General features: G+C 36.3%; 1 protein-coding gene across 2 annotated transcripts in view; it reads left to right on the plus strand.

The window, feature by feature from the left end:
- Positions 1–22457, plus strand: part of NUP155 (nucleoporin 155) — a 65498-nt gene extending 43041 nt beyond the window's left edge. For both annotated transcript variants that reach the window (XM_034656989.1, XM_034656988.1), the window contains exons 23-35: positions 110–301; positions 968–1106; positions 1789–1924; positions 2613–2766; positions 2975–3079; positions 4143–4297; positions 7623–7752; positions 8879–8992; positions 9719–9839; positions 10297–10407; positions 13360–13496; positions 19313–19419; positions 19991–22457. In XM_034656989.1, coding sequence (XP_034512880.1) covers positions 110–301; positions 968–1106; positions 1789–1924; positions 2613–2766; positions 2975–3079; positions 4143–4297; positions 7623–7752; positions 8879–8992; positions 9719–9839; positions 10297–10407; positions 13360–13496; positions 19313–19419; positions 19991–20129 — 1740 coding nt within the window. In that variant the 3' untranslated portion in view covers positions 20130–22457. The remainder of the gene's footprint in view (positions 1–109; positions 302–967; positions 1107–1788; positions 1925–2612; positions 2767–2974; positions 3080–4142; positions 4298–7622; positions 7753–8878; positions 8993–9718; positions 9840–10296; positions 10408–13359; positions 13497–19312; positions 19420–19990) is intronic.
- The last annotated feature ends 1606 nt before the right edge of the window (positions 22458–24063 follow it).

The raw sequence follows: 24063 nt of genomic DNA on the forward strand, positions 1-24063 counted from the left end.
AGAGTCTATTAATTTTTTGGTTATTTTAAATTGTTAAATTTTGTTCCGGCTAGAAATAGGATGTTCATATATTTTTGATAGAAAAAAGGACTTTTTCTTACACTTCTAGGAATTTCAAGAGCAGCTGAAAATCACCACCTTTAAAGATCTGGTAATCAGGGACAAGGAACTGACGGGGGCGTTAATTGCGTCTCTTATCAACTGCTACATCAGAGATAATGCTGCTGTTGATGGCATTAGTTTACACTTACAGGATATCTGCCCACTTCTGTATAGCACTGATGATGCAATTTGTTCTAAGGTATGATGCTTTATTAGCTATTTCAGTGTTTCTTAAAGGGGTTTCATGGTATGAAAAGCACAATAAAACTGGAATCAGAAACCATCTTTTACTTAATGACATCTCTTGGGTAGGTCTCCTAACCTCTCTTGGCCTCCAGCGTCTTCCTCTGTATGATGAAAAGAGTTGGAATACATCATTTCTTAAAAATCCTTGTTCATTTAAGTTTTTCATAAAGAATCTTGTTAGTATTTCTAGACCATGTTTTTTTAAATGGTTAAATATGTTTCTCCTTAGAAATTAAAAATTACGAAAACTTCAAGTCTGTAATAAGTTAGAGTTAATTGGGCAATTTTTATTGATCCTTTCTTACAGGTGAAAATAATTTAAAAAATCAGTATTACATGGACTGCCTGCTGACCAATAATGTATTGACTAGGCAAGAGATTTACCAGTCAAAAACTATCTTGCTTAAAATATTTGTGAGAGGAATTAAAAATAGCTAGGATTTTTTGGTCAAAAATTTTTCTGCCTAAAATTAAGAAGAAGTAAGTTTGTAGAGTTGTTTTTATTTTTTATGATAATAAACCAGATGTAAATTGAGACATAGACCAAAACTTATGTTGATAACGTCATCTGTGCGCTGGATTTTGCATCTTTTTAAGTTCTTGTTATCTCTAATTCTAGGCAAATGAACTCCTCCAGCGTTCCCGACAAGTTCAGAATAAGATTGAAAAGGAAAGAATGTTAAGAGAATCCTTAAAGGAATATCAGAAAATCAGCAATCAAGTGGACCTTTCCAATGTTTGTGCTCAGTATAGACAAGGTGAGAAACAAAATGTTCTTCATATCTTTTTCTTAACTCAGGGGACAAATGACTGAATAAAACAAGCAAATCCCTCTTCAACTTCACTTTCCCAAGTGATGTGATGTAGGAAATTCATGCCTTGTGTTCTAGTATCTGATAACTGCACTAGCCTCTGCAAAAACTATGATGCTCTTTTTATATCTTGAAATACGTAACTTCTTAAAACACTGGAGTTTCGGTCCTTGTCCAGTTAAACTATCTATTAGATAGCTTCCTGGGTTACATTTATTTTTTGGATGCTTTACATTCTTTTGGCTAATTTTTAAAACAGTACCTGTCTGCTTGTTTTTAAATTACTTTAAATCAAATCTAGCATAATGTAAAAGTAATAACTCCTAGCACAGATATTGTTTTGAATTCTAATTTTTTTTTCATCAAGAAACTGAAACCTTTCCTTTTGTTATTCCAACTTTGAAAATTTTTTTCCAATGAAGGAAATATACTTAATAGCAGCCTTTTAGGCATGTTGGTACATTGTTCTTTGTTATATTCACCAGACATATTTTATGACAGTGTCATCAAGGTGACTAGCATACAGTAGAGACATAAAAACCTTGATCAGTATTTTTATAAACCAGCTAAGGAAAAATGCATCCAGCTTAATAAGCCTTATCTCTTTGTCCTTTTTCTTTCCCATTAGTCCGTTTTTATGAGGGTGTAGTGGAGCTCTCTCTTACTGCTGCAGAAAAAAAAGATCCTCAGGGTCTTGGACTTCATTTTTATAAACATGGAGAACCAGAAGAAGACATTGTGGGACTGCAGGCTTTTCAAGAAAGGCAAGTTTTATTGCCTTAGCAGCTTACCAACTTTTTGGATACAGACTTTCCTTTGTGTAAAGTTTGATTGACTGTATTAGGAAAATAATATTTTAAGTAAAACACTTATAAAATTGAATTATGCTTTCACTTAAAAATGTCTGGTTTTATCACAGGCCTAAATTAGGATTATAATTCTTAGCTTAGGGTTCAAGTTTTAGTCTGGTGGAAATTCTTAAGGACTTATCAGTGCTTTTGAACTTGCCTCTGTGGTTTTTATGACACTTTACTAATGTCATTTTTAAATGAGATAACTTATTTGGAACCATCTCTTCCCCACCTAATTTCTCGTTCTGGGTGAAGATTAGTATTTTATTTTGTGGAATGATTTTTAAATTTCACAAATTAGTAGTGACTGTTAAAGAAGAAAAAAAATGTGTGTCCATAAAGGAAATATATAACCTATCAAAAACCTGGTTTTTATTAATACATTAATTTTTATGACTTCACCCTTTTATGGTTAACCACATGTTTCTCAAACCTAGAAAAAGTATACAATTTATATTATTTTTTATACCAAATATATGTGTGTGTACATATATCTATTCCCCAAAATAGTCTTCAAATTACTCTGTGTATTTAAGTTAGATCTAAGTCAGTTGCTATTTAATTAAATAATGCAGTTGCTCCTTTTCCATTGTTTTTTCAGATTAAACAGTTATAAGTGTATTACTGATACACTTCAAGAATTGGTAAATCAAAGTAAGGCTGCTCCTCAGTCTCCCAGTGTACCCAAAAAACCTGGGCCTCCAGTATTGTCATCTGATCCCAACATGCTGAGTAATGAAGAAGCAGGACATCATGTAAGGGACATAGCATGTTTTTATCCTGAAAATACATTGTTTTAAGAAGTTCTATGTGGTAGTGGTGGCAGCTCCTCTTGGAAAAGATAGTAGCTCTTAGAAATAAGCATTTAAGAATTCTTGATTTCAGGATTTTATAAGGCTGATGTTTATGATGTCCAGCAAGAGAGCCTTTAACTGCTAATTTTTACTATTTTTTTAATTTTAGTTTGAACAGATGCTTAAATTGTCTCAACGATCCAAAGATGAGCTCTTTAGTATTGCCCTTTATAATTGGCTAATACAAGCTGATCTTGCAGATAAGCTATTGCAGGTAAAACAATTTTTTTTATTCCAATATTGTTAATTTGTATTTTCAGGTAGCATATACATAGTTGAAGGAGGGGTGCCTGGGTGGCTCAGTCAGTTAAGCCTCCGCCTTTGGCTCAGGTCATGATTGCAGGGTCCTGGGATCGAGCTCTGCATCGGGCTCCCTGCTCTGCAGGGAGCCTGTTTCTCCCTCTCTCTGCCACTTCCTCTGCTTGCGTGTGCGCGCTTACGCGCTCTCTCTCTCTCTGTCTGTCAAATAAATAAAATCTTTAAAAATGAATAAAAATAAAAAATGCATAGATACAGGAAATTCATTTTCTTATCCTAAACCTACCATTAGGTGTTAATGTCAAGCCAAGTAATGTCTTATCTTTCCCTAGTGGGCAAAATAAACTATTGCTCTAATTTTCTTGTTATTTTGAAGCTGATTTGGGTTGTTTATACCGTGGGATGGAAGGCATTTGATTATGAATTAGGAGTCCTAAACTTGGCATTACCTCTGTCATTAATTCAGTATGTGACTTCATACATGTCTTTTTACTATCCTAAGTCTCAATATTCTGTAAAATAAATGTGTGACATTTGATAATGACAAGGATGTCTTTGAGCTCAGAGTCTAGGAATCAATAGCTGTGTTTTCAAAGTTTATTAAAAGATTTGTGATTGGGGGTGCCTGGGTGGCTCAGTCGTTAAGTGTCCGACTCTTGATTTCGTCTCAGGTTGTGATCCTGGGGCTATGAGATGGAGCCTGCTGGGGAGCCCCCCCCGCCCCGGGCTCATGCTCGCTCTCTCTGTCTCTCTCAAAAAAATAAAAACTAAAAAACATTTGTAACTGGATTATTAGTTTAATTAGTCTAATTCAACTGTCTTAGCAACTCTTCGGTTAACACTGGTAAGACAAAAATCATTTATAATGAAAAAAATTGGCCTCTGTTTTTGGATTATAATTTTGCTTATGTATTCGTGAAGCAAGGCATACCTGTAGTTGTCTTAAAATGTTATAGTTACTACATAAAGAACAAGTGACTAGTCCAGAAAATGTTTCTGAGTGACTGTATAATTTGCAGATTGCTTCTCCATTTCTGGAGCCACATCTAGTCCGAATGGCCAAAGTTGATCAAAACAAAGTTCGTTATATGGATTTACTGTGGAGGTATTATGAAAAGAGTAGAAGCTTTAGTAATGCTGCTCGTGTCCTGTCCAAATTGGCTGACATGCATAGGTATGGTATAATACACTTACTACTATGAATAATGATTGATAACTGACCTATAATACATCCAGATTTCAGAAATTAAATAAAACCTTATTCAGGTTATACCTATGTAGAGTTTTTATTCTTTTACTTGGATTTACCTAAAGTTTACAATTTTTTTTTTTAATACTTTATAGGAGGTACTAAATACCCAAGACCGACCCTCTCTAGTGAAACTATCTTCTAAATCTCTTCTTTAAAGTATGTCTTTAGATTCTTTCCTACTAAGCAGTTAATTAGCATTTTTAATTAAAAGGACAAAAACTTCTCAAAGGCTTTATAATTTTAAATGTTTTACTAATTCTAGACTTAATTTTCTCTGCTCTATTATTGTTTTAAATTACCAAAAAAATTTTGAGCATATATGTTGAAGATTGTTAAAAATCTTACTAAAGAGAAGGGGGAATGAAACATGAGAGACTATGGACTATGAGAAACAAACTGAAGACTTCAGAGGGGAGGGGTGGGGGAATGGGATAGACTGGTGATGGGTAGTAAGGAGGGCACGTATTGCATGGTGCACTGGGTGTTATACGCAACCAATGAAGCATCAAACTTTACATCGGAATCTGGGGATGTACTGTATGGTGATTAACATAATATAATAAAAAAAATTAAAAAAATTAAAAAAATAAAAGACAAATGGAAAAATACTNAAACTTTACATCGGAATCTGGGGATGTACTGTATGGTGATTAACATAATATAATAAAAAAAAATTAAAAAAATTAAAAAAATAAAAGACAAATGGAAAAATACTAAAAAAAAATCTTACTAAAGAAAGCATTAAAATTTCTAGTTAAATTATTATATCAAAACAATTTAATATAATCTTGGACAGATCATTAATTTGACCTTGTATTTTCGTTTGGAATCTTCTTTGCCAAAATAACACGAGTCCTATTTCTAAAAACTGAAGATCAGTTAAGTTAAGAAGATGAGGTTGTGGAAGCAAAGCTGGTTTTATTTTTTTTTTTATTTTTTTAAAGATTTTATTTATTTATTCGAAAGAGATAGAGACAGCCAGCGAGAGAGGGAACACAAGCAGGGGGAGTGGGAGAAGAAGGAAGCAGGCTCATAGAGGAGGAGCCTGACGTGGGGCTCGATCCCATAACACCAGGATCACGCCCTGAGCCGAAGGCAGACGCTTAACCGCTGTGCCACCCAGGCGCCCCGGAAGCAAAGGTGTTTTTAAACCAAGTTAATCAGAATGGTAATTTATGGGGCGCCTAGCTGGCTCAGTCAGTAGAACATGTGACTCTTGATCTCAGGGTCGTGAGTTCAAGACCCATGCTGGGCATAGAGCCTACTTTAAAAATAAATAAAAGTTAAAGAGTCTAGTTATGACTGTAATAGCAAGTGTAAGTATGTACGTGTGTATTCTTAATTGGCCTTCCATTAATATTTATTGACCTTTTTTCTTGTTATATTGTTATTATAAAATATTCAGAAGGGATGCCTGGGTGGCTCAGTCATTAAGTGTCTGCCTTTGGCTGAGATCATGATCCTGTGGTCCTGGGATCGAGGTCCGCATGAGTCCTGCAATCGGACTCCTTGCTCAGCGGGGAGCCTGCTTCTTCCTCTTGTGCTACTCCCCCTGCTTCTGCTGTCTCTCTCCCTCTCTGTCAAATAAATAAAATCTTTTTAAAAAATTAAATAAATAAAATATTCAGAAATTTTCTAACTTTTAAGAACACTCATTATCCATATCTACTTTATACATAACACATATAACCTAATTTCCTCGTGTGAGATACACTCCTACTCTAGCTCCCAGCTTACCATCTTTATCCACAATGAAATATTTTTCCAACTATAATGTTGCTCTCTTTCTCACTGTACTCTTTTTGCATATATAGGCTGTAGCAAATAAATTGGCAGCTATAGAATTTCTATTTTAAATAATTTGGAAATGTTACCCACTTTTAATATGTTTGTTTCAAGTAGGGCTTTTTTTAGATATGAGAGGGGAAAGAAAGGGAAGCTCTTTTAGAAACAGGTCCTAGATGTACTGAACAGTCCTTTATGTGCAACATTAAGAGATGGTCAATGCCAAGTAACTGTCATCTACACCTGTACTTTGAAAGATAGAGGGGAGAAAGGAGTTAATTCTTCCTTCCTCCTTCTATCCCTTTCTTTTTTTTAGAAGGGGAAAAATATGGGGGTCATAGCTATACAGAAGGACAGTTTAAGATCTCTGAAAGTAAAAGAAAGCTAGTTTTTTCCTGATTTAAATTGGAATTAATGGGGATATCAAAAGTTACATTTAATACTGGTTCGTGTGAGAGGTTGCCAACAACTAAATGAATTAGTGTGTTTGTTTTTAATGCCAAGTCACTTTGTAATGTCAAAGAACCAAGTCTGATAGGGGATTATAAAGGACTGAAGATGGTAACCATGGAGGTGAATACATGCTTGGGGCTTTCTGACACCTGCTAGCCAGCCGCCCAACAAATAGATTTTGACCACCACTGATGTATGTTCAAGGCATGCAGAAAGGAGTAGTGAACAATGTAAACACCACCTTTGTTCACAAGAGCTCCCATTCTAGTAGGTATAGACTGCAGACACAAACAAGTTCAGGTTCTATAAATATAATAAAAATAGGATAATATAGTACAAAGGGCCTGGTGGGGAAGGAGAGTGAGGAGCTGCTTTAGTTAAGATTGGCCAGAGAAGGCGTTAAAATGTTATGAAAATTGATTCTCAAATGAAAAGAATGGACAGCTATTAAAGATGTGGAGGAAATGGTCCCAGCTTAGCAGTAATATTTTCTGCAGAGCACTGTATCAGATTCAAGTTTATCATGTTTAGGATACAAAAAAGAAAGAGGGGTTGGAGATGGTGAACACTGGATCAGGTGAAAGGAGAGGAGGTTGAAGGTGTAGGTGAAGGCATGTGACATAATCTGATTTTTGTTTTTAAGAGGTCACTCAAGTTGCTTTGTGGAGGATCACATATAGTATTAGCCATATTAAGGTAGAGAAGTGAAAATATGAGGAGCGACAAAGAGCGTTTTCCTTAGTGTTAGAAGAATCCAAGTTTTAATATACTGAATTAAAGTTTTAAAATAGGAAGTTACTTTTTTGGATGTAAACTTTTTTTCCTTGTTTTTTTCCTTGTTGCCTTAAACTGTAGCTCTCTTTTATTAGAAGTCCTCTAATAGTTTTTTCAAGTTTCGAATGGCCTTTTATGTTCATTTGGTATATACAAAATAGTGCGTCATAATTAATATATTTGTATATTGGATCCCTAAGAATTCATATAAATAAAAATAAGGTTTTCCCCCCAGCACAGAAATTTCACTTCAGCAGCGACTAGAGTACATTGCTCGAGCCATTCTTAGTGCCAAAAGTTCCACAGCCATTTCATCGATAGCTGCAGATGGTGAATTCCTTCATGAATTGGAAGAAAAAATGGAAGTAAGCGCTAAAGATACTTAAACTTTGCCTGCATTTATTCCATTTTCCCCTCTTCCTTCTAGTAAGGCATAGGTCAGTAGCAGTCAGTATTAGTAATTCTAGTCTCTTCTGCCTGTATTATTTATTTTCATATTTAAACATATATCCTTTATTGGGTCACAAGACATTGCTGTAATTAAATTTTTTCTCTGTGGCGTTTTTAAAGGTTTTTTCCCAACTGTTCCAACACAAAGATTATATCACATTTTCCATTTATTCTGGAAGCTAATGAGTAGATTCGTGAAGTAGAGTAGGCTAAGCTGCCCTAATTAGGAGACCCAAAAGTATACAATGGTCCAAATACAAAAGCTTATTTCTCATCATTCACAAATATCACATAGAGTGGGTGTCCCTGACTGGCCAGTGGCTTTCTTCCACTTGACTGATTTTAATACCCAAGTTCTATTTTCTGACTCTACCATTCCCTATGGCCTTATCTTTTTCTTCTCTCAGAGGGAGTAAGAGAAAAAGGGACATGTAAGAAGCACAGTCCCTCTTTTAAAGACCTCAGCCCTGAAGTGACGTACTTTACTTCCACTTGCATTCCTTTAAACAGAACTTAGTCTTATGGCCATATCTCCCTACAGAGGAGGTTGGAAAATATGGTCTAGCCATTGTCTGGCTACAGTCATGGGAGAGATGGGTGTTAGGGTGGTAGCAAAGTCTCTCAGCCATAGTATACTTCCTGTGAGACCTTTTATGTCGTGGTGAAGAGCTGCTAGTTTGTTGTGATAGAAGTCTTCATTTGTACATTTTGTTGTTGTTGTTTATAACATTGTATTAGTTTTAGGTGTACAATGTAATGATTCAGTATGTTTAGATATGGCAAAGTGATCACCATAAGTCTAACATTTATCACCATATACATAATTACAAAATTCTTTTCTTAAGATTAAGAACTTTCACAATCTGTTTTCTTCAACTTTCAAAATGCAGTGTTATTAACTATAGTCACTATGCTGTTATTTATACATTATTTTTACTTTAACCAACTTAAAGTCAGATACTAGGAATAATTCCTTGAAGTACTTGTTGATTTATCATCAAGAACTTAAGACTTGGCTGTTTTTTTTTTAATCCAAACTAGGTTGCTAGGATCCAACTTCAGATACAAGAGACACTACAAAGGCAGTATTCCCATCATTCTTCTGTACAGGATGCAATTTCTCAGCTGGATTCTGAACTAATGGACATAACTAAGGTAATAAAAAAGCAAGTTGATTTCCTCTAGCAGTCACCTAATATCTACAAATTCCTTGTTTCTTTTGCATTCTACTTTGTGTTTCACGAGAAAGATTAATCTGTCTCCACAAAATTAAGATAAGCCGTCCTGGGGAGCATGTCGCTGGGCTGACAGATCACTGCTGTGGTATATGACTCTTAGGAAGAGCTAACTTGCTCTTTCCAGGCTGCTTTCTATCAAGAATCTATCAGCCTCACATCCAGCTTCGAGCTTCGTTAAAACTCTGCCATCTATTTTATGGCCTTGCTTCTTGTCTTGGAAAAGTAACTTATCTTTGCTTATCTCTCCAAGCCTCTCCCACTCTGTACTTCAGAGCAGTTCCTTTTTCAGTAATTCTTGGGCCTTTCTCCAAGTACCGTGAAGCACCCTGAGACTTGTGTTTCCATGATTCTTTAAATCCTGGTTTAGACAATGCTAATTATAAAAGACATGTTATTGCAGTATCTCCCTGCCAGCCAAGGGGAAAAGAAAAGGAACACATGTTGAAATCTATTTAAATGTATTCACCAAGCCTTCACCATGCTTAATCTGAGGTTATGACCAACTGCATGTCATCACATCTTTATATCATATTTTAGGGACTTTGGATAAAATCTTTGATCATTTCTATTTTTCAAGGAGTGCATCATTAATTTCTGACTCGACCTCTGGTTGTATGTATAATGTTGGCATTTTCTCCGACAGCTTTATGGGGAATTTGCTGACCCGTTTAAACTTGCAGAGTGTAAACTTGCAATAATTCATTGTGCTGGTTATTCAGACCCTATATTGGTGCAGACACTTTGGCAAGATATCATAGAGAAAGGTAAGTGCTCTCTTACAAATATATTAGCGTACATTATTTAGTGACTTGGTAGAGGAATGCAAGCTGCTAGTGGCTTTCATATATCTAGAGCTCTTGAAAATTGTATATACCTGAGTAGAGGTAAGTGGTGGGTACATGGATGTGGTAGAATGTGGCAGAGGGTGGTCCTCTAGAGAATGACCTCAGTTTATATTGGAGAGGACTCTGAGAAAAGGATGTGTCATTTTTTGGTTGTACTTCTTAATAAGGGATTCTGAGACATTTACCTTAGAATCCCATAATCATTGTCCTGGTAAGACGAAAGTATTTCAGACACTAACAGAAACACAGTATCTGCTCGTTATATTAGAGTATCATTTGTAGGTATTTTGTACCTTGAAGCAGAATAAAATAGCCAATTTAAACGTTTCACATTAAAAACAGTTTGGGTTTCTAATGGCATGTCTTTTTCTTGCAGAATTGAGTGAAAGTGTTGCGTTGAGCTCCTCAGATAGAATGCATGCTCTTAGTCTCAAGGTTGTGCTCCTTGGCAAAATTTATGCTGGCACACCCCGCTTCTTTCCTTTAGGTAAGCAGTAACCTTAAGTGCTGTCATGGGTGTTTTGTTTTGTTTTCTTTTGATGGTTTTCTTCATTGACATGGAAGGATGATGTTCTTCAGAGTGGAATTGTTTCTTTGTTGCTGTTTAGCTCAACAGTTTAATTCTACCTCTCCAGAAAGAAAGAAAGACCTCCAAAGATAGCAGGATTTGTTGGTAAATAGTTAGATATGAAACTTTCTTTGACCTTGTAAGTTTATGTATTTGTCTGGGGATAGTGCTAACAGACCGTAATGATTATATTGTTGGTAACCCTCTACGAGTTTAAAGAGGAAAGAAAAATGGCTGGTGTTTTTCTGCATGGGCAGTCTGTGATTGCTTCAACTGCTCTTATTATATTGAGGACATATTTTTCTTTAAAATAACAAATAGTTGAGGCACCTGGGTGGCTCAGTTGGTTGTGTGGCTAACTCTTGATTTCAGCTGAGGTCATGATCTCAGGGTCCTGGGATGGAGCCCTGATTCACATTGGGCTCCCCGCTAAGCAGGGAGTCTGCTGGAGAATTTTCTCTCTCCCTGGGCCCCTCCCGCTGCTCACACTCTTTTTCTCAAATAAATAAATAAATCTTTTTTAAAAATTGCACATAATTGTGTTAAAAATGCAATTTTTTAACCCCTTAATGAACTGTACTACTATAATTGTTAGTATATGACCCTAATTATTAGCCATTTGCCAATGTATAATGTTTTCCTCAGTTGTAAAATAATAGAATCAGGGTGCCTGAGTGGCTCAGTTGGTTAAGCATCCAACTCTTGATCTCAGCTCAGGCCTTGATCTCAGGGTCATGAGTTCAAGCCCATGTTGGGTGGGCTCCATGCTGGGCTTATAGCCTACTTAAAAAAATAAAAGAATAGACTCAACATAAATATATCCGTAAAGTAGGATGTTAAGCACTACGGTCTTTGAAAAATGTTGAGAACCAGGAAAATGGTCACAACATAACATTAAATTGTTTGTTTATTTAATGAGGTTAGAGACTTTTTTATAGACCATCTCTGATTTACAACTTATTTCCTGGAAATGGCAAGAAATAAAATCATTATAATCGTATGCTTTTTTCTTGTAAGTATAGTATTTAAAACTGCCATGCTATTTCGTTAATGAGAGAAACAAAATAAAAATTTAATTTTAATAATAAAAAGGCCATATTATACATAATTTCTTTTGAGGATATTTCTGCTTCAACTTAGATTTTTAATTTTTGAACCCAGTAAAGTTTAGAGTAAAAGAGGCCTTTTCTTCTTCTCCTCCTCCTCCTCCTCCTTCTTCTCCTCCTTCTCCTCCTCCTCCTCCTCCTCTCCCCCTTCCCCCCTCCTGTCTCCCTCCCCCCTCCTCCTCCCCCGCCTCTCCCCCACCTTCTTCTTCTTCTTTCCATCTTTCAATGGCAAACAAGCTCCAGGGGGCTTCAAACTAGAACAAGTTTAGAGTTTTTAGAAATTCGATTACATGTGCAAAATTTTTCTATGGTAGATTCTAGGGAAGTTGTAGGTTCAGTCAGTGGCAGTCTTTTCAGTGATTCTTCTTGCCCATGGATTTCACATTGGTCAGTCTCAGGTTTTGAGTATCATAAATATGAATGTGATCAGTACTATTACGATCTTATTTATGATATGAAAAGTAGTAAAAAGTGAGAATGGGGCCAAAATTAGAATGATCAAAATAAATAACTTACACATCTAAGGGGATGAGGCACTTAAAAAACACATTTAATATTTCTAAAATGGATGCAGTAACCCTTCTTTTCTGAAAAGCTGTTAAATTGAGGATATAGGGGCGCCTGGGTGGCACAGTGGTTAAGCATCTGCCTTCAGCTCAGGGCGTGATCCCGGCATTATGGGATCGAGCCCCACATCAGGCTCCTCTGTTATGAGCCTGCTTCTTCCTCTCCCACTCCCCCTGCTCGTGTTCCCTCTCTCGCTGGCTGTCTCTATCTCTGTCAAATAAATAAATAAAATCTTTAAAAATAAATAAATAAATTGAGGATATAATAAGTAATATCAACGGGTCCTCTCCAATAGTGGGATTATGAATGGTCTCTATTTCTTGTACCTTTTTGTATTTTCCTAACTCACCAAAATGTAATTTTTTCCCTAATAGCTTTAAATTGTATAGCATATTCATAGTTGTGCAACAATCACCACAATTAAATTTAGACCATTTTCATCAACCCCAGAAAGAAATCATCTACCTATTAGCAATCACTCCCTATTCCTTCCCACTCTCCAGCCCTAGGCAATCACTAATCTACTTTATATCTCTGTATATTTGCCTATTCTGATATATAACTTATTTATGTAAAAAAAATTTTTTTGAAAATTGGTTTCTGGTTTTTTGTTTTTTTTAAGATTTTACTTATTTATTTTAGAGCGAGAGATAGCAACAGAGAGCACGAGCAGGGGGCAGGGAGAGCGAGAAGCAGGCTTCCAGCTGAGCAGGGAGCCTGATGCAGGGCTCAATCCCAGGACCCTGAGATCACGACCTGAGCTGAAGGCAGACGCTTAACCGACTGAGCCACCCAGGCACCCCATTGGTTTTCTTTTTTTTAAGATTTTATTTATTTATTTGAGAGAGAGAGCATAAGTAGAGGGGAGGGGCAGAGGGAGAAGCAGACTCCCCTCTGAGCAGGGAGCCCCATGCGGGACTCTCAGTCCCAGGACCCTGAAATCATGACCTGAACTGAGGGTAGCCGTTTAACCAGCTGAGCCACCCAGGCTCCCCAATTCTGTAACAATAAAAGAGTAATTATGTAAGGGGAAGGACCTGTTAACAAACCTTACTGGAGTGAACACTTCACAATATATGTATGTATCACATCATCATGTTATAGACTTTAAACTTACACAATGTATGGCTATTTTTTCTCAATAAGCTGAGGAAGGGAGAGTTAACAATTCTAATTTCTGATCTTTTTCCCTCTCCAGATTTTATTGTGCAGTTTTTAGAGCAGCAAGTTTGTACTTTGAACTGGGATGTCGGTTTTGTAATACAGACAATGAATGAAATTGGAGTGCCATTACCTAGACTACTAGAAGTATATGATCACTTGTTCAAGTCACGGGTAAGGAAAATATTGAAGAAAATTAAATAATTTATTTAGTTAAAGTTAAACTTTTTGTAGAGAGAAGGACACTATTTTGATATGTTTATAATATCTCGTCATCTGATAAAATGACATCAGAAATTTGCTTCATTGGTTGAATATAAGAAATTTTCATATTTTAGACTTTTAAAATTGATAATGAGTTGCTTTGCTGTATATCATGATAAAAATCAAATATTTTTTAGTAAACATACTTGCTTTACTCCTGGTGGAATAGGCTAAACCCATTACCTTAAGAATCACCATTTGCTTTACAAGAACAAAATAATAGTGTATTTATTCCCTATAACTTCATCTGAAATATCAGTGGTCAGATCTTCCTCACCACAAGAAAAAACTTTGTAAATATGATGGTGATGCATGGTAACTAGACTTACTATGGTGATCATTTCCCATACTGATTTGTTATTATATACAAATAACAAATCATTGTGTTGTACACTTGAAAATATGTGTCAGTTATACCTTAATTTAAAAAAAAATCTTTATCATATTGAACCTTATTAGACTATATATTTTATAATTTTTATCCTAAGATACAAGATCCAAATGAAACTTTGTTGATCTATATCATGTCTTTTATGGTAGCACCATCAAAACATTTATGTAGTGCTTTACAAGGCACTTGTATATCTCATTTAAGCCTCAAAATGAGCCTATGATAGGAAATGAGCATCTGACAAGGGCAGAGATTTTAAATAAATAACCTGCTCAAGTCACATGGCTAATAACTGGTAAAGCCAGAATGAGAATTCAGATTCTTTACTGGTTTAGTCTTTTATTTACAGTAACAGACTAAGTCTACGTAGGTTTAAAGTAAAAAGGGTATCATAGCTAACAAGAAGAAAATAAAAAAATAAATAAGTAAAATAAATAAAATAAGCATTTAATATTATGTGGTTACTAAGTTATTTATCTGGTTATGGTTAATATTTGAACATCATTGAAAATTGCATTGTGATGTTATTTAGAAAAAATAACTCACTTTGTAGAGTGTGTAAATTTCCTGTTTAGGAACCTGTGTTTCCCCTTGACAGGTGTGAGGTGGTATCTCATTGTGGTTTTGATTTGTATTTCCCTGATGATGAGTAACGTTGAGCATTTTTTCAAGCGTCTGTTAGCCATTCATATGTCTTCTTGGAGAAATGTCTGTTCATGTCTTCTGCCCATTTCTTAACTGGATTATTTGTTTTGGGGTGTTGATTTTGAGAAGTTCTTTATACATTTTAGATACTAACTCTTTGTCGGATAAGTCCTTTGAAAATATCTTTCCCATTCCATTGGTTGCCTTTTAGTTTTGTTGACTGTTTCCTTTACTGTGCAGAAGCTTTTTATCTTGATGAAATCCCAGTGGTTCATTTTTGCTTTTCTTTCCCTTGCTCCTGGAGGCATGTCTAGTAAGAAGTTGCTGCGGCCAAGGTCGAAGAGATTGTTGCCTGTGTTCTCCTCTAAGATTTTGATGGATTCCTGTCTCACATTTCAGTCTTTCATCAATTTTTGAATTTATTTTTTTGTATGGTGTAAGAAAGTGGTCCAGTTTCATTCTTCTGCATGTAGCTGTCCAGTTTTCCAACACCATTTGTTGAAGAGACTTTTTTCCCATTGGATATTTTCTCCTGCTTTGTTGAAGATTAGTTGACCATACAGGTGTGGGTCCATTTCTGGGCATTCTGTTCTGTTCCATTGATTTAAGCGTCTGTTTTTGTGGCAGTATCATACTGTCTTCTTGATTACAACTTTGTAATACAGCTTGAAGTCCAGAATTGTGATGCCGCCAGCTTTGGTTTTCTTTTTCAACATTACTTTGGGTATTTGGGGTCTTTTCTAGTTCCATACAAATTTTAGGATTGCTTGTTCTGGCTCTATGAAAATTGCTGGTGTTATTTTGATAGGGATTGCATCGAATGTGTAGGTTGCTTGGGTAATATAGACAGTTTAACAATATTTGTTCTTTCATTCCATGAGCATGGGATGTTTTTCCATTTCTTTGTATCATCTTCAGTTTCTTTCATAAGAGTGCTATAGTCTTCAGAGTACAGATCTTTTACCTCTTTCGTTAGATTTGTTCCTAGATATCTTGTGGTACAATTGTAAATGAGATCAATTGGTACAATTGTAAATGGGATCGATTCCTTGATTTCTCTTTCTGTTGCTTCATTGTTAGTGTATAAAAATGCAACAGACTTCTGTGCATTGATTTTATATCCTGCAACTTTGCTGAATTCCTGTACCAGTTCTAGCAATTTTTTGGTGGAGTCTTTTGGGTTTTCTACGTAGAGTATCATGTCATCTGTGAGTAGTGAAAGTATGGCTTCTTCCTTGCTGATTCAGATGCCTTTTATTTCTTTTTGTTGTCTGATTACTGAGGCTAGGACTTCCAGTTCTATGTTGAACAACAGTGGTGAGAGTGGACATCCCTGTCTTGTTCCTGACCATAGAGGAAAAGCTCTGTTTTTTTCCCCATTGAGGATGATATTACCTGTGGGTTTTTATATATGGTCTTTATGATGTTGAGGTATGCTCCTTCTACCTCTACTTTCTTGAGGGCTTTTATCAAGAAAGGTTGCTATAGTTAGTCAGGTGCTATTTCTGCATGTATTGAGAGCATCATATGGTTCTTATCCTTTCTTTTTATTGATGTGGTGTAACATGTTGATTGATATGTGGGTATTGAACCACCCCTGCAGCCCAGGAATAAATCCCACTTGGTTGTGGTGAATAATCTTTTCAACGTAATGTTGGATCTCATTAGCTAGTACTTTGCTGAGAATTGTTTTTTTAAGATTTATTTATTTGAGAGAGGGAGAGTGCATGTGGGGAGGGGGGGCCGAGGGAGAGAGAATCCATATGCCCACTCCCTGCTGAGCCCAGTGCAGGGCTTGATCCCAGGACCCTGAGATCAGAATCAAGAGTTGGCTGCTTAATTGACTGAGCCACCCAGAAGCCCCTTGTTGAGAATTTTGCATTCATGTTCATCAGGGATATTGGTAATTCTCCTTTTTAAAAAAATTATTTTAGAGAGAGCACACAAGCAGGGTGAGGGGCAGAGGGGGAGGGAGAGGGACAAGCAGATTCTGTGTCGAGCATGGAGCCCAACGCGGGGCTCAGTCTCACAACCCTGAGATCATGACCTGAGCGGAAAACAAGAGCCCAACACTCCACTGATTGGGCCATCCAGGAGCCCGCTGTAATTCTCCTTTTCAGTGGAGTCTTTGTCTGGTTTTGGAATCAAGGTAATGCGGGCTTCATCGAATGAGTTTAGAAGCTTTCCTTCCATTTCTGTTTTTTGGAACAATTTCAGAAGAATAAGTATTCTTTTTTAAATATTTAGTAGAATTCCCCTGGGAAGCCATCCATCCCTGGCCTCTTGTTTGTTGGGAAATTTTTAATTACTGATTTAATTTCTTTGCTGATTATGGATCTATTCAAATTTTCTATTTCTTCCTGTTTCAGTTTTGGTAGTTTATATGTTTCTAAGAATGTATCCATTTCTTCCAGATTGCCTAATTTATTGGGATATAATTGCTCATAATATTCTCTTATAATTTTATTTCTACAGTGTTGGTTGTGATCTCTTTTTGATGTCCATTTGCATGATTGTGGTTCTCTACCCCCTCACTTTAAATCTGCAGGTGTCTTTAGGTCTAAAATGAGTCTCTTGTAAGTGGCATATTGATGAGTCTTTTTTTTTTTTAATCTATTTTGATACCCTGTGTCTTTTGATTGGAGTATTTAGTCCATTTACATTCAGAGTAATAATTGATAGATATGAATTTAGTGCTACTGTATTACATGTAAAGTCACTGTTGCTGTAGATTGTCTCAGCTCCTTTCTACTCTTTGTTGCTTTTGGCTCTCTTTCCTGCTCAAAGGGTCAGTCCCTTTTGATATTTCTTGCAGAGCTGGTTTAGTGTTCATGGACTCCTTTAGTTTTTGCTTGTCTTGAAAACTCTTTATTTCTTCTATTCTGAATGACAGCCTTGCTGGATATAGTATTCTTAGCTGCTTATTTTTCCTATTCACAGCACATTGAATATATCATGCCACTTCTTTCTGGCCTGCCAGCTTTCAGTGGACAGGTCTGCTGCTAACCTTACATGTCTACCCTTCCTTCCCCAGATTAGGGAAGTTCTCAGCTGTAATTTGTTCAAATACACCTGCCCCCTTTCCCCACTCTTCTGGGACTCCTGTGATATAGATATTGGTTCACCTTATGGAGTTGCTGAGTTCCCTAAGTCTACCTTCATGATCTAATAGTTTTCTTTCCTTCTTCTTTTTAGCTTCATTATTTTCCATAATTTTTATCTTCTGTATCACCTATTCTCTTCTCTGCTTCTTCAGTCCTCATTGTGATTATACCCAGTTGGTTTTGCATCTCAGTTATAGCATTTTTAAAATTTCAGCCTGACTAGATTCTAGTCTTTTTATTTCCACAACAAGGGTTTCTCTAGTGCCTTCTCTGCTTTTTTTCAAGCCCAGCTAATAGTCTTCTGACTTGTTCTAAAATCTTATTCAGATATATTGCTTATATCTGTTTTGAACAAGTCCCTGGCTGTGATTTCTTATTGACCTTTCTTTTGGAGAGAATTCCTCTATCTTGTCATTTTGGGTAAGTTTCTTTCTTTTGCGTGTTTTGAAAGCTTGTAATGTTTCCTGCATCTGAGAGTAATGCTATATTTAAAAGGTGTCGGGGTGCTTGGGTGGCTCAGTTGGTTAAGTGTCCAACTTGATTTTGGCTCGGGTTATGACCTCAGGGTCATGAGATCGAGCCTCGTGTCAGGCTTCACGCGGGGCCTGGAGCCTGCTTAAGATTCTCTCTCTCTCCCTCCTTTTGCCCCTCCCCATCTCTCTCTTTCCCTTTCTTTTAAAAAGAAAAAAAAAGTGGAGGAGTCATACACTGTGCAGGGCCTGGCATTTCAGGAAGTGTTTCTGGTGTATGCTGTGTGCACTTTGCTGTTGTGTTTTGGCTGCTCTTTCCCACTGATTAGTCCTCTTCAGAGCTCGCTCCTTCTTGCCGTGAGGAGTCTTTGGACCTTTTAACTAGGTGTGCTTTGATTTGTTTGTTAGCCTAGAAAAATAGCCTGATCCGAAAAAAAAAGGACCAAAAAAAACCCAGACAGACAATCAAAAAACTGTGAGCCTGATTCCAAGGAAAAAGAAAGGTTGGCGGAAGAAGGAAGTCTGATCCCCCAAAAAAGAGAAAAGGAAATGAAGAAGCAAACTAACAATCAAAGAAAAAACTCTGATTCTAAAGGGGAAAAAAAAAAGTAAAGCCTGGTCCTAGTTCCACCAGTACTGTAGGTGATGCTTCGAAGCACTCTGTGATCGTTAGACTTGGTGCAGGGGTGCTCCCGTGCTGGTCTTCTGGGGGAGAGGCCTGCCACACTGGCTCAGAGTCAGACCATTCCCAGTAAATAAGCACTTCCCAGGCACAGGGGGGACGGGGTTTGATGTAAGCAGCACCCACCTCCACTGGGGGCCACTGTGTTGATCTCTGAAGTTTCCTTGTGTTGGTAGCAAGGGGGAAAATAGTGCCACCCTACTCTCTCCTCCCTGAACAGGGCATCTCACACCCCATGCTGTTCAGGAAGCCCTCACAGAATAGTGAGAGCCATCAGCGCACCCAGTGCCACAGTGCTTCTGCGTTAAATGCTTATTTTAATATCGGGAAATTTTGCCTGGGACCTGATGACTGGTTTAACTAATAACATAGGTGGTTGAAAAATCAGTTGACACAGTTTGCTTTACAACTCATGATGTATATTTTCTTTATAGGATCCTTTCTGGAACAGAATGAAGAAGCCACTGCACCTTTTAGATTGTATACATGTACTATTGGCAAGATATGTTGAGAATCCTAGCCAGGTTTTAAATTGTGAGAGGTAACTATGAATTAGATATTGTATGATAGCAAAAGCTTAAATGTTTCTAATAAGTATCTGAGCAACAACGTTATAATGGGGGAAGATATGGAGATTAACTATTTGAATGATATCAGCATGTATAAAAGGTTAGAATTTTTTCCATTTTTCAACCCCTGTCCTGAATCCTTTCTGTAGGTAAGTGATGTAATTTATGAATTACTTCTAAACTCCTTCTGCTTTGAATTAGTGATCTAAGGCAGTTCAGTTATGTCTTTGTGAGATTACTGGCCATTTCAAGGTATATTTGTTTGAAAAGATCAAAAGAATGTAAATAACATTAATTTAAGGAGTTATCCTTATTGCCTCCTTCCCATTATAGTAACCTTCCAGAGGAACATGGTGGTCATGTGGTAATTTACCTACTCCCTGCATTTCTTGTCTGTTTTCAGTTATTTACCATTTACTTAATCATATGATCCTTTCTCTTGCTGGGACTACAGTAAAGTAAGCAAAAGTTGGAAAGAAGTCTTACAGGAGGAAATGTTTCTAAATGTATCAGTAGTTGATCCTGGTATCTTTTCCTTTACAGGAGAAGATTTACAAATCTGTGCCTGGATGCCATTTGTGGTTATCTGGTTGAGCTTCAGTCTATGAGCTCTTCAGTCGCCGTACAAGCCATCACGGGAAATTTTAAATCTCTTCAGGCTAAACTAGAACGGCTTCATTAATTATTGTAATGTCGTCCATGCATTTTAATCTGTAAAATAAAAGCTCAGCTGGGTCCAGATATCAGGTGCTCTAAATCTAAGAATTTAAGAACAATTTTAATAGAAATGTGTTTTTAATAAGTGGCTAATATCTACAAACAGTACATTTGCCAGTTCAATTATTTTTTATTTTGTTTTTTAATCAGGTTAAAAAAATAAGCGAAATAAGATTACTTATGAGCTTAACACAAAGATAAAAAACATTTAGAAATTCTTATTTTTAATTTAATGAAGGCAGAAATTTTGAATTTACACTATTCATTTTCAAGTTAGTCCAAGGATATTGATATCAAAACTTAAGTAGGCTAGCTGAGCAAGTCCCATAACACTGGATTCTACAACAATCCTAATATAGGCAAATAAACATTGTCTCTTAAAAATTATTTAGGTTCGGGTTCGTCTTTGGAAAGAAATTTCTTCCACCTACTAATTTTGTCATTTGTAATTCTTAAAGATTAATATATACTTGACTATGTTTTGAGCAGGTGGCAAACGTGTAACTAATATTCTATGTCCTAAAAACCTATGGAAGGAGATAACTGTTTTCCATTTAGTGTCTACCTACTAGTCCTTGTGACTGATTACCGACTGTATTAGAGCAGTGGTTCTCAAAGTGTGTGCACCAAACCAGCATATAAGCATCATCTGGGAATTTGCTCCCTGTTTCTTTTTCCTCCCAGTCGATAACCACAACAAATGAGTTTTACGCAAGACACAATATATAAAGTAAAATTTTTAGTAATGTAGTCTTTAGTCTTCAACAAATTGGAATAACTAAACCAAGTTCCCCAAAGTCATGGCAACAACAAGGAAGGAGAACAGAGTGGGGATCACCAGGACTAACAAAAAAGCAAGGATATGGACTTCTTTCCTCTCACCTTTTATGCCATCAAGAGTAATTACCTTCTTATTGTCACTGAAGCATGTTATCTAGCAATTTTTATAGTACATTTTGAAAATAGTTTTTCTTCCCTCCTTTTTTCCCAAGATCATGGGTTGACCTTTTCATATTTATTCTCTTAGAATTTAGCTCCCTTTTTCCTATAATCTAATTCATAATATTTAATAGACTATCAAAATGTCACTCAGTAGGCACCACTACCTCTCATATTTTTCAGCTTTCAGTTCCTTAAGTTTAGTTTTTTTGAATATGTAAAATGAATGTAAGTTATGCATTGTTAATTCTATAAACTTAAAATTGTGTTACGTCTACTTAAAATGAAAGTCTTGCTTAAATGTTATTTAGCCGTGACTCCATTCTGCCATATATATGTATTTTTTAAACCCATTTACACACAAGCATATTAATATATATCTTAAAGATACTCAACTCTCAATATTGAAGCTACATCTTTCAAAAGGACTATAAGCCAGCATGGCTAAAAGGGTCCTTCGGAGTCAGAACAGGTTCCTTTTATCACACAGCACTTTGGGAGAGTTTAACAGTTGCAGCTGCACAGCAAATGTTTTCTGTACCCTTGGGAGGGTGAGATCCCTAAGAGAAACTAGGTCCCCTCCTTTTTAGCTCTCTAGAACAGTGTTTCTAAAACTTGTAATTATAAGAATCACCTGGGTAATCTGCTAAAACAGATGTGCCACCTCTAATGTGATGCTGATACTGGCGGTCAGTGGATCAAGATTGGAGTAGCATTGTTCTAGCACATTTATCCACTGTGTTAATATATCTTGTACTTGGTGTTTATTCAACACATTATTTCTTTATAGTGACTATTAAACATATATAGGCAACAAATAATAAGTTGAACATTATTTATTGAAACAGTGCATTCATTGTAGGCAATGACGAGTCACTGAAGATCTTGATTGTGATGTATTTTTTTTAGGTAGATCATTTTCATTTGGCAAATGGTCAGGAAAAGAGAGAAAAATCTATTTTGAGTAACTGTGCGAAGTATGGGATATTGACCCTGAAATGCATGTGATGTATGTTCAACATTTCTTTAGTTATAACATGTATAACTTACTAGTGACTTTTTCATTAAACCAGCTTCTCTGCTGATCCCATGCATTTCCTCCACATTTATGTTATATAGTTAATTTCAGTCTCAGGATTCACAGATTGCTCATTCTCTTCCTCAGGATACTTCCCACCTCTTTTTTCCTCTTATTCATGAGAGGAAAAATTATGCTAGTGATACAGTTGTATCAAGAAAATGAAGAACTGGAATATTGAATGTAAAGGTCTTGAAAGGGCACATAATTTTCTTTCATTTTCTATCAGTTTCTTCATTTAAATTCTCTTAATAATAAAACTTTTTTTCCAGAATACTTTTGAGTCTTCTAGTAAATCATTTAAACTCTTCAAACTTTCATTTTCCTAAGAAACAAATTTTTTGGGGATGCCTGGGTGGCTCAGTGAAGCACCTGCCGTTGGCTCAGGTCATGATACCAGGGTTCTGGGATCAAGCCCTGCATTGGGCTTCCTGCTCAGCGAGGAGCCTGCTTCTCCCTTGCCCTTTGCCACTCCCTCTCTCTCACTCTCACTGTCTCTCAAATAAATAAATAAATAAATACAATCTTTAAAAAAAAATTTTCCGTGTAAGAAGATTAAAGCTAAATGATAAGACTTTTTTAAAAAAAGAATTTATTTTTTTTGAGAGAGAGAGAAAGCACAAGAGGGAGGAGGGTCAGAGGGAGAAGCAGACTCCCCGCTGAGCAGAGAGCCCAACACGGGACTTGATCCTGAGACTCTGGGATCATGACCTGAGCCGACGGCAGACACAACCAACTGAGCCACTTGGGCCCCCCCAAATAAGGCTTTTAAATCCAAAAGTTTTTAAGAACTAATGTAATCTATTTTTATTCAATTTTTTCTGCACTTCAAATATTAGAGTAGTTTAACAATACTATTATTTTTTACTCTTTTTCATTGCAAGTAAACATTTCTAAACTGCATTATGACATTTTTGAAATTAAAAATTTGTTTTAAAACTCTCAGTTATGCTTTTTGCATTTAGGAAGCTCCTGTCAGCAGAAGACCGTAACTCTTTTTTTTTTTTTTTTTCAAGAACAGTCTTTTTTTTTTTTTTTTTTTAAATTTTTTTTTTTTTTTTGCCAAGGAGAATTATTTTTCTCTCTAGAGTCTCTGTGTGTGTGTTTGTACATATGAGAAAAACGAAACAAAACATTTTAGTTATGTTGTCTTACTCTTAAAGCAAAAATGTTGAAGAAATTAGATTTGATTTACTGAAAATTTTCTTTACAAAACTGCNGACGCCCAACCGCTGTGCCACCCAGGTGCCCCTGTAACTCTTTTTAAGATGAATCAGTTTACCATGCGGGAGTTAGGAGTATCATATCTCCAGCCCACACCTGAGCTTCTGCCTGTGTAATGAACATTTTCACTTAGATGACCTCCAAACCTCTTCAGTCCAAATGGACCAGATCTGTGTTCATTCCTCTCTCCCTGCAATCTACCCACTCCTTCTTCCTCCTCTATTTTCTTTTATTTTCTCCTTTTTTTTTGAAGTAAGCTTTACACACAACATGGAGCTTGAACTCATGACCCTGAGATCAAGAGTTGCATGCTCTACCAACTGAACAAGCCAGGTGCCCCCCTCCTCCTCTGTTTTTCTACTTCAGTCTTTATTATCTGAAATCTCAACTCCAAAATATGGGTATTGTTTTTAAATTCTTCCCTCTGTCCAAATACAGTCACCAATTTCTGAGCAAATCTGTTTTCTTAATATCCACCATTGTCTGTTCAATCATCTCACTATTTTAGGTTTTTAGGGTTTAATGAGGTTATTCTACTTCACTTAGATGCCTGTAGTAATGTCGCAGTGGTCTTCCTGCCTCTAATTTGACCCCTCCTTTGTTCCTTTTCCACACTAAGATCAAGTGGTCTTTTTAAAATACACACCTAAATACATTA

The sequence above is a fragment of the Ailuropoda melanoleuca genome, chromosome 3, assembly GCF_002007445.2.
Source record: "Ailuropoda melanoleuca isolate Jingjing chromosome 3, ASM200744v2, whole genome shotgun sequence".
NCBI classification, from domain to species: Eukaryota; Metazoa; Chordata; class Mammalia; order Carnivora; family Ursidae; genus Ailuropoda; species Ailuropoda melanoleuca.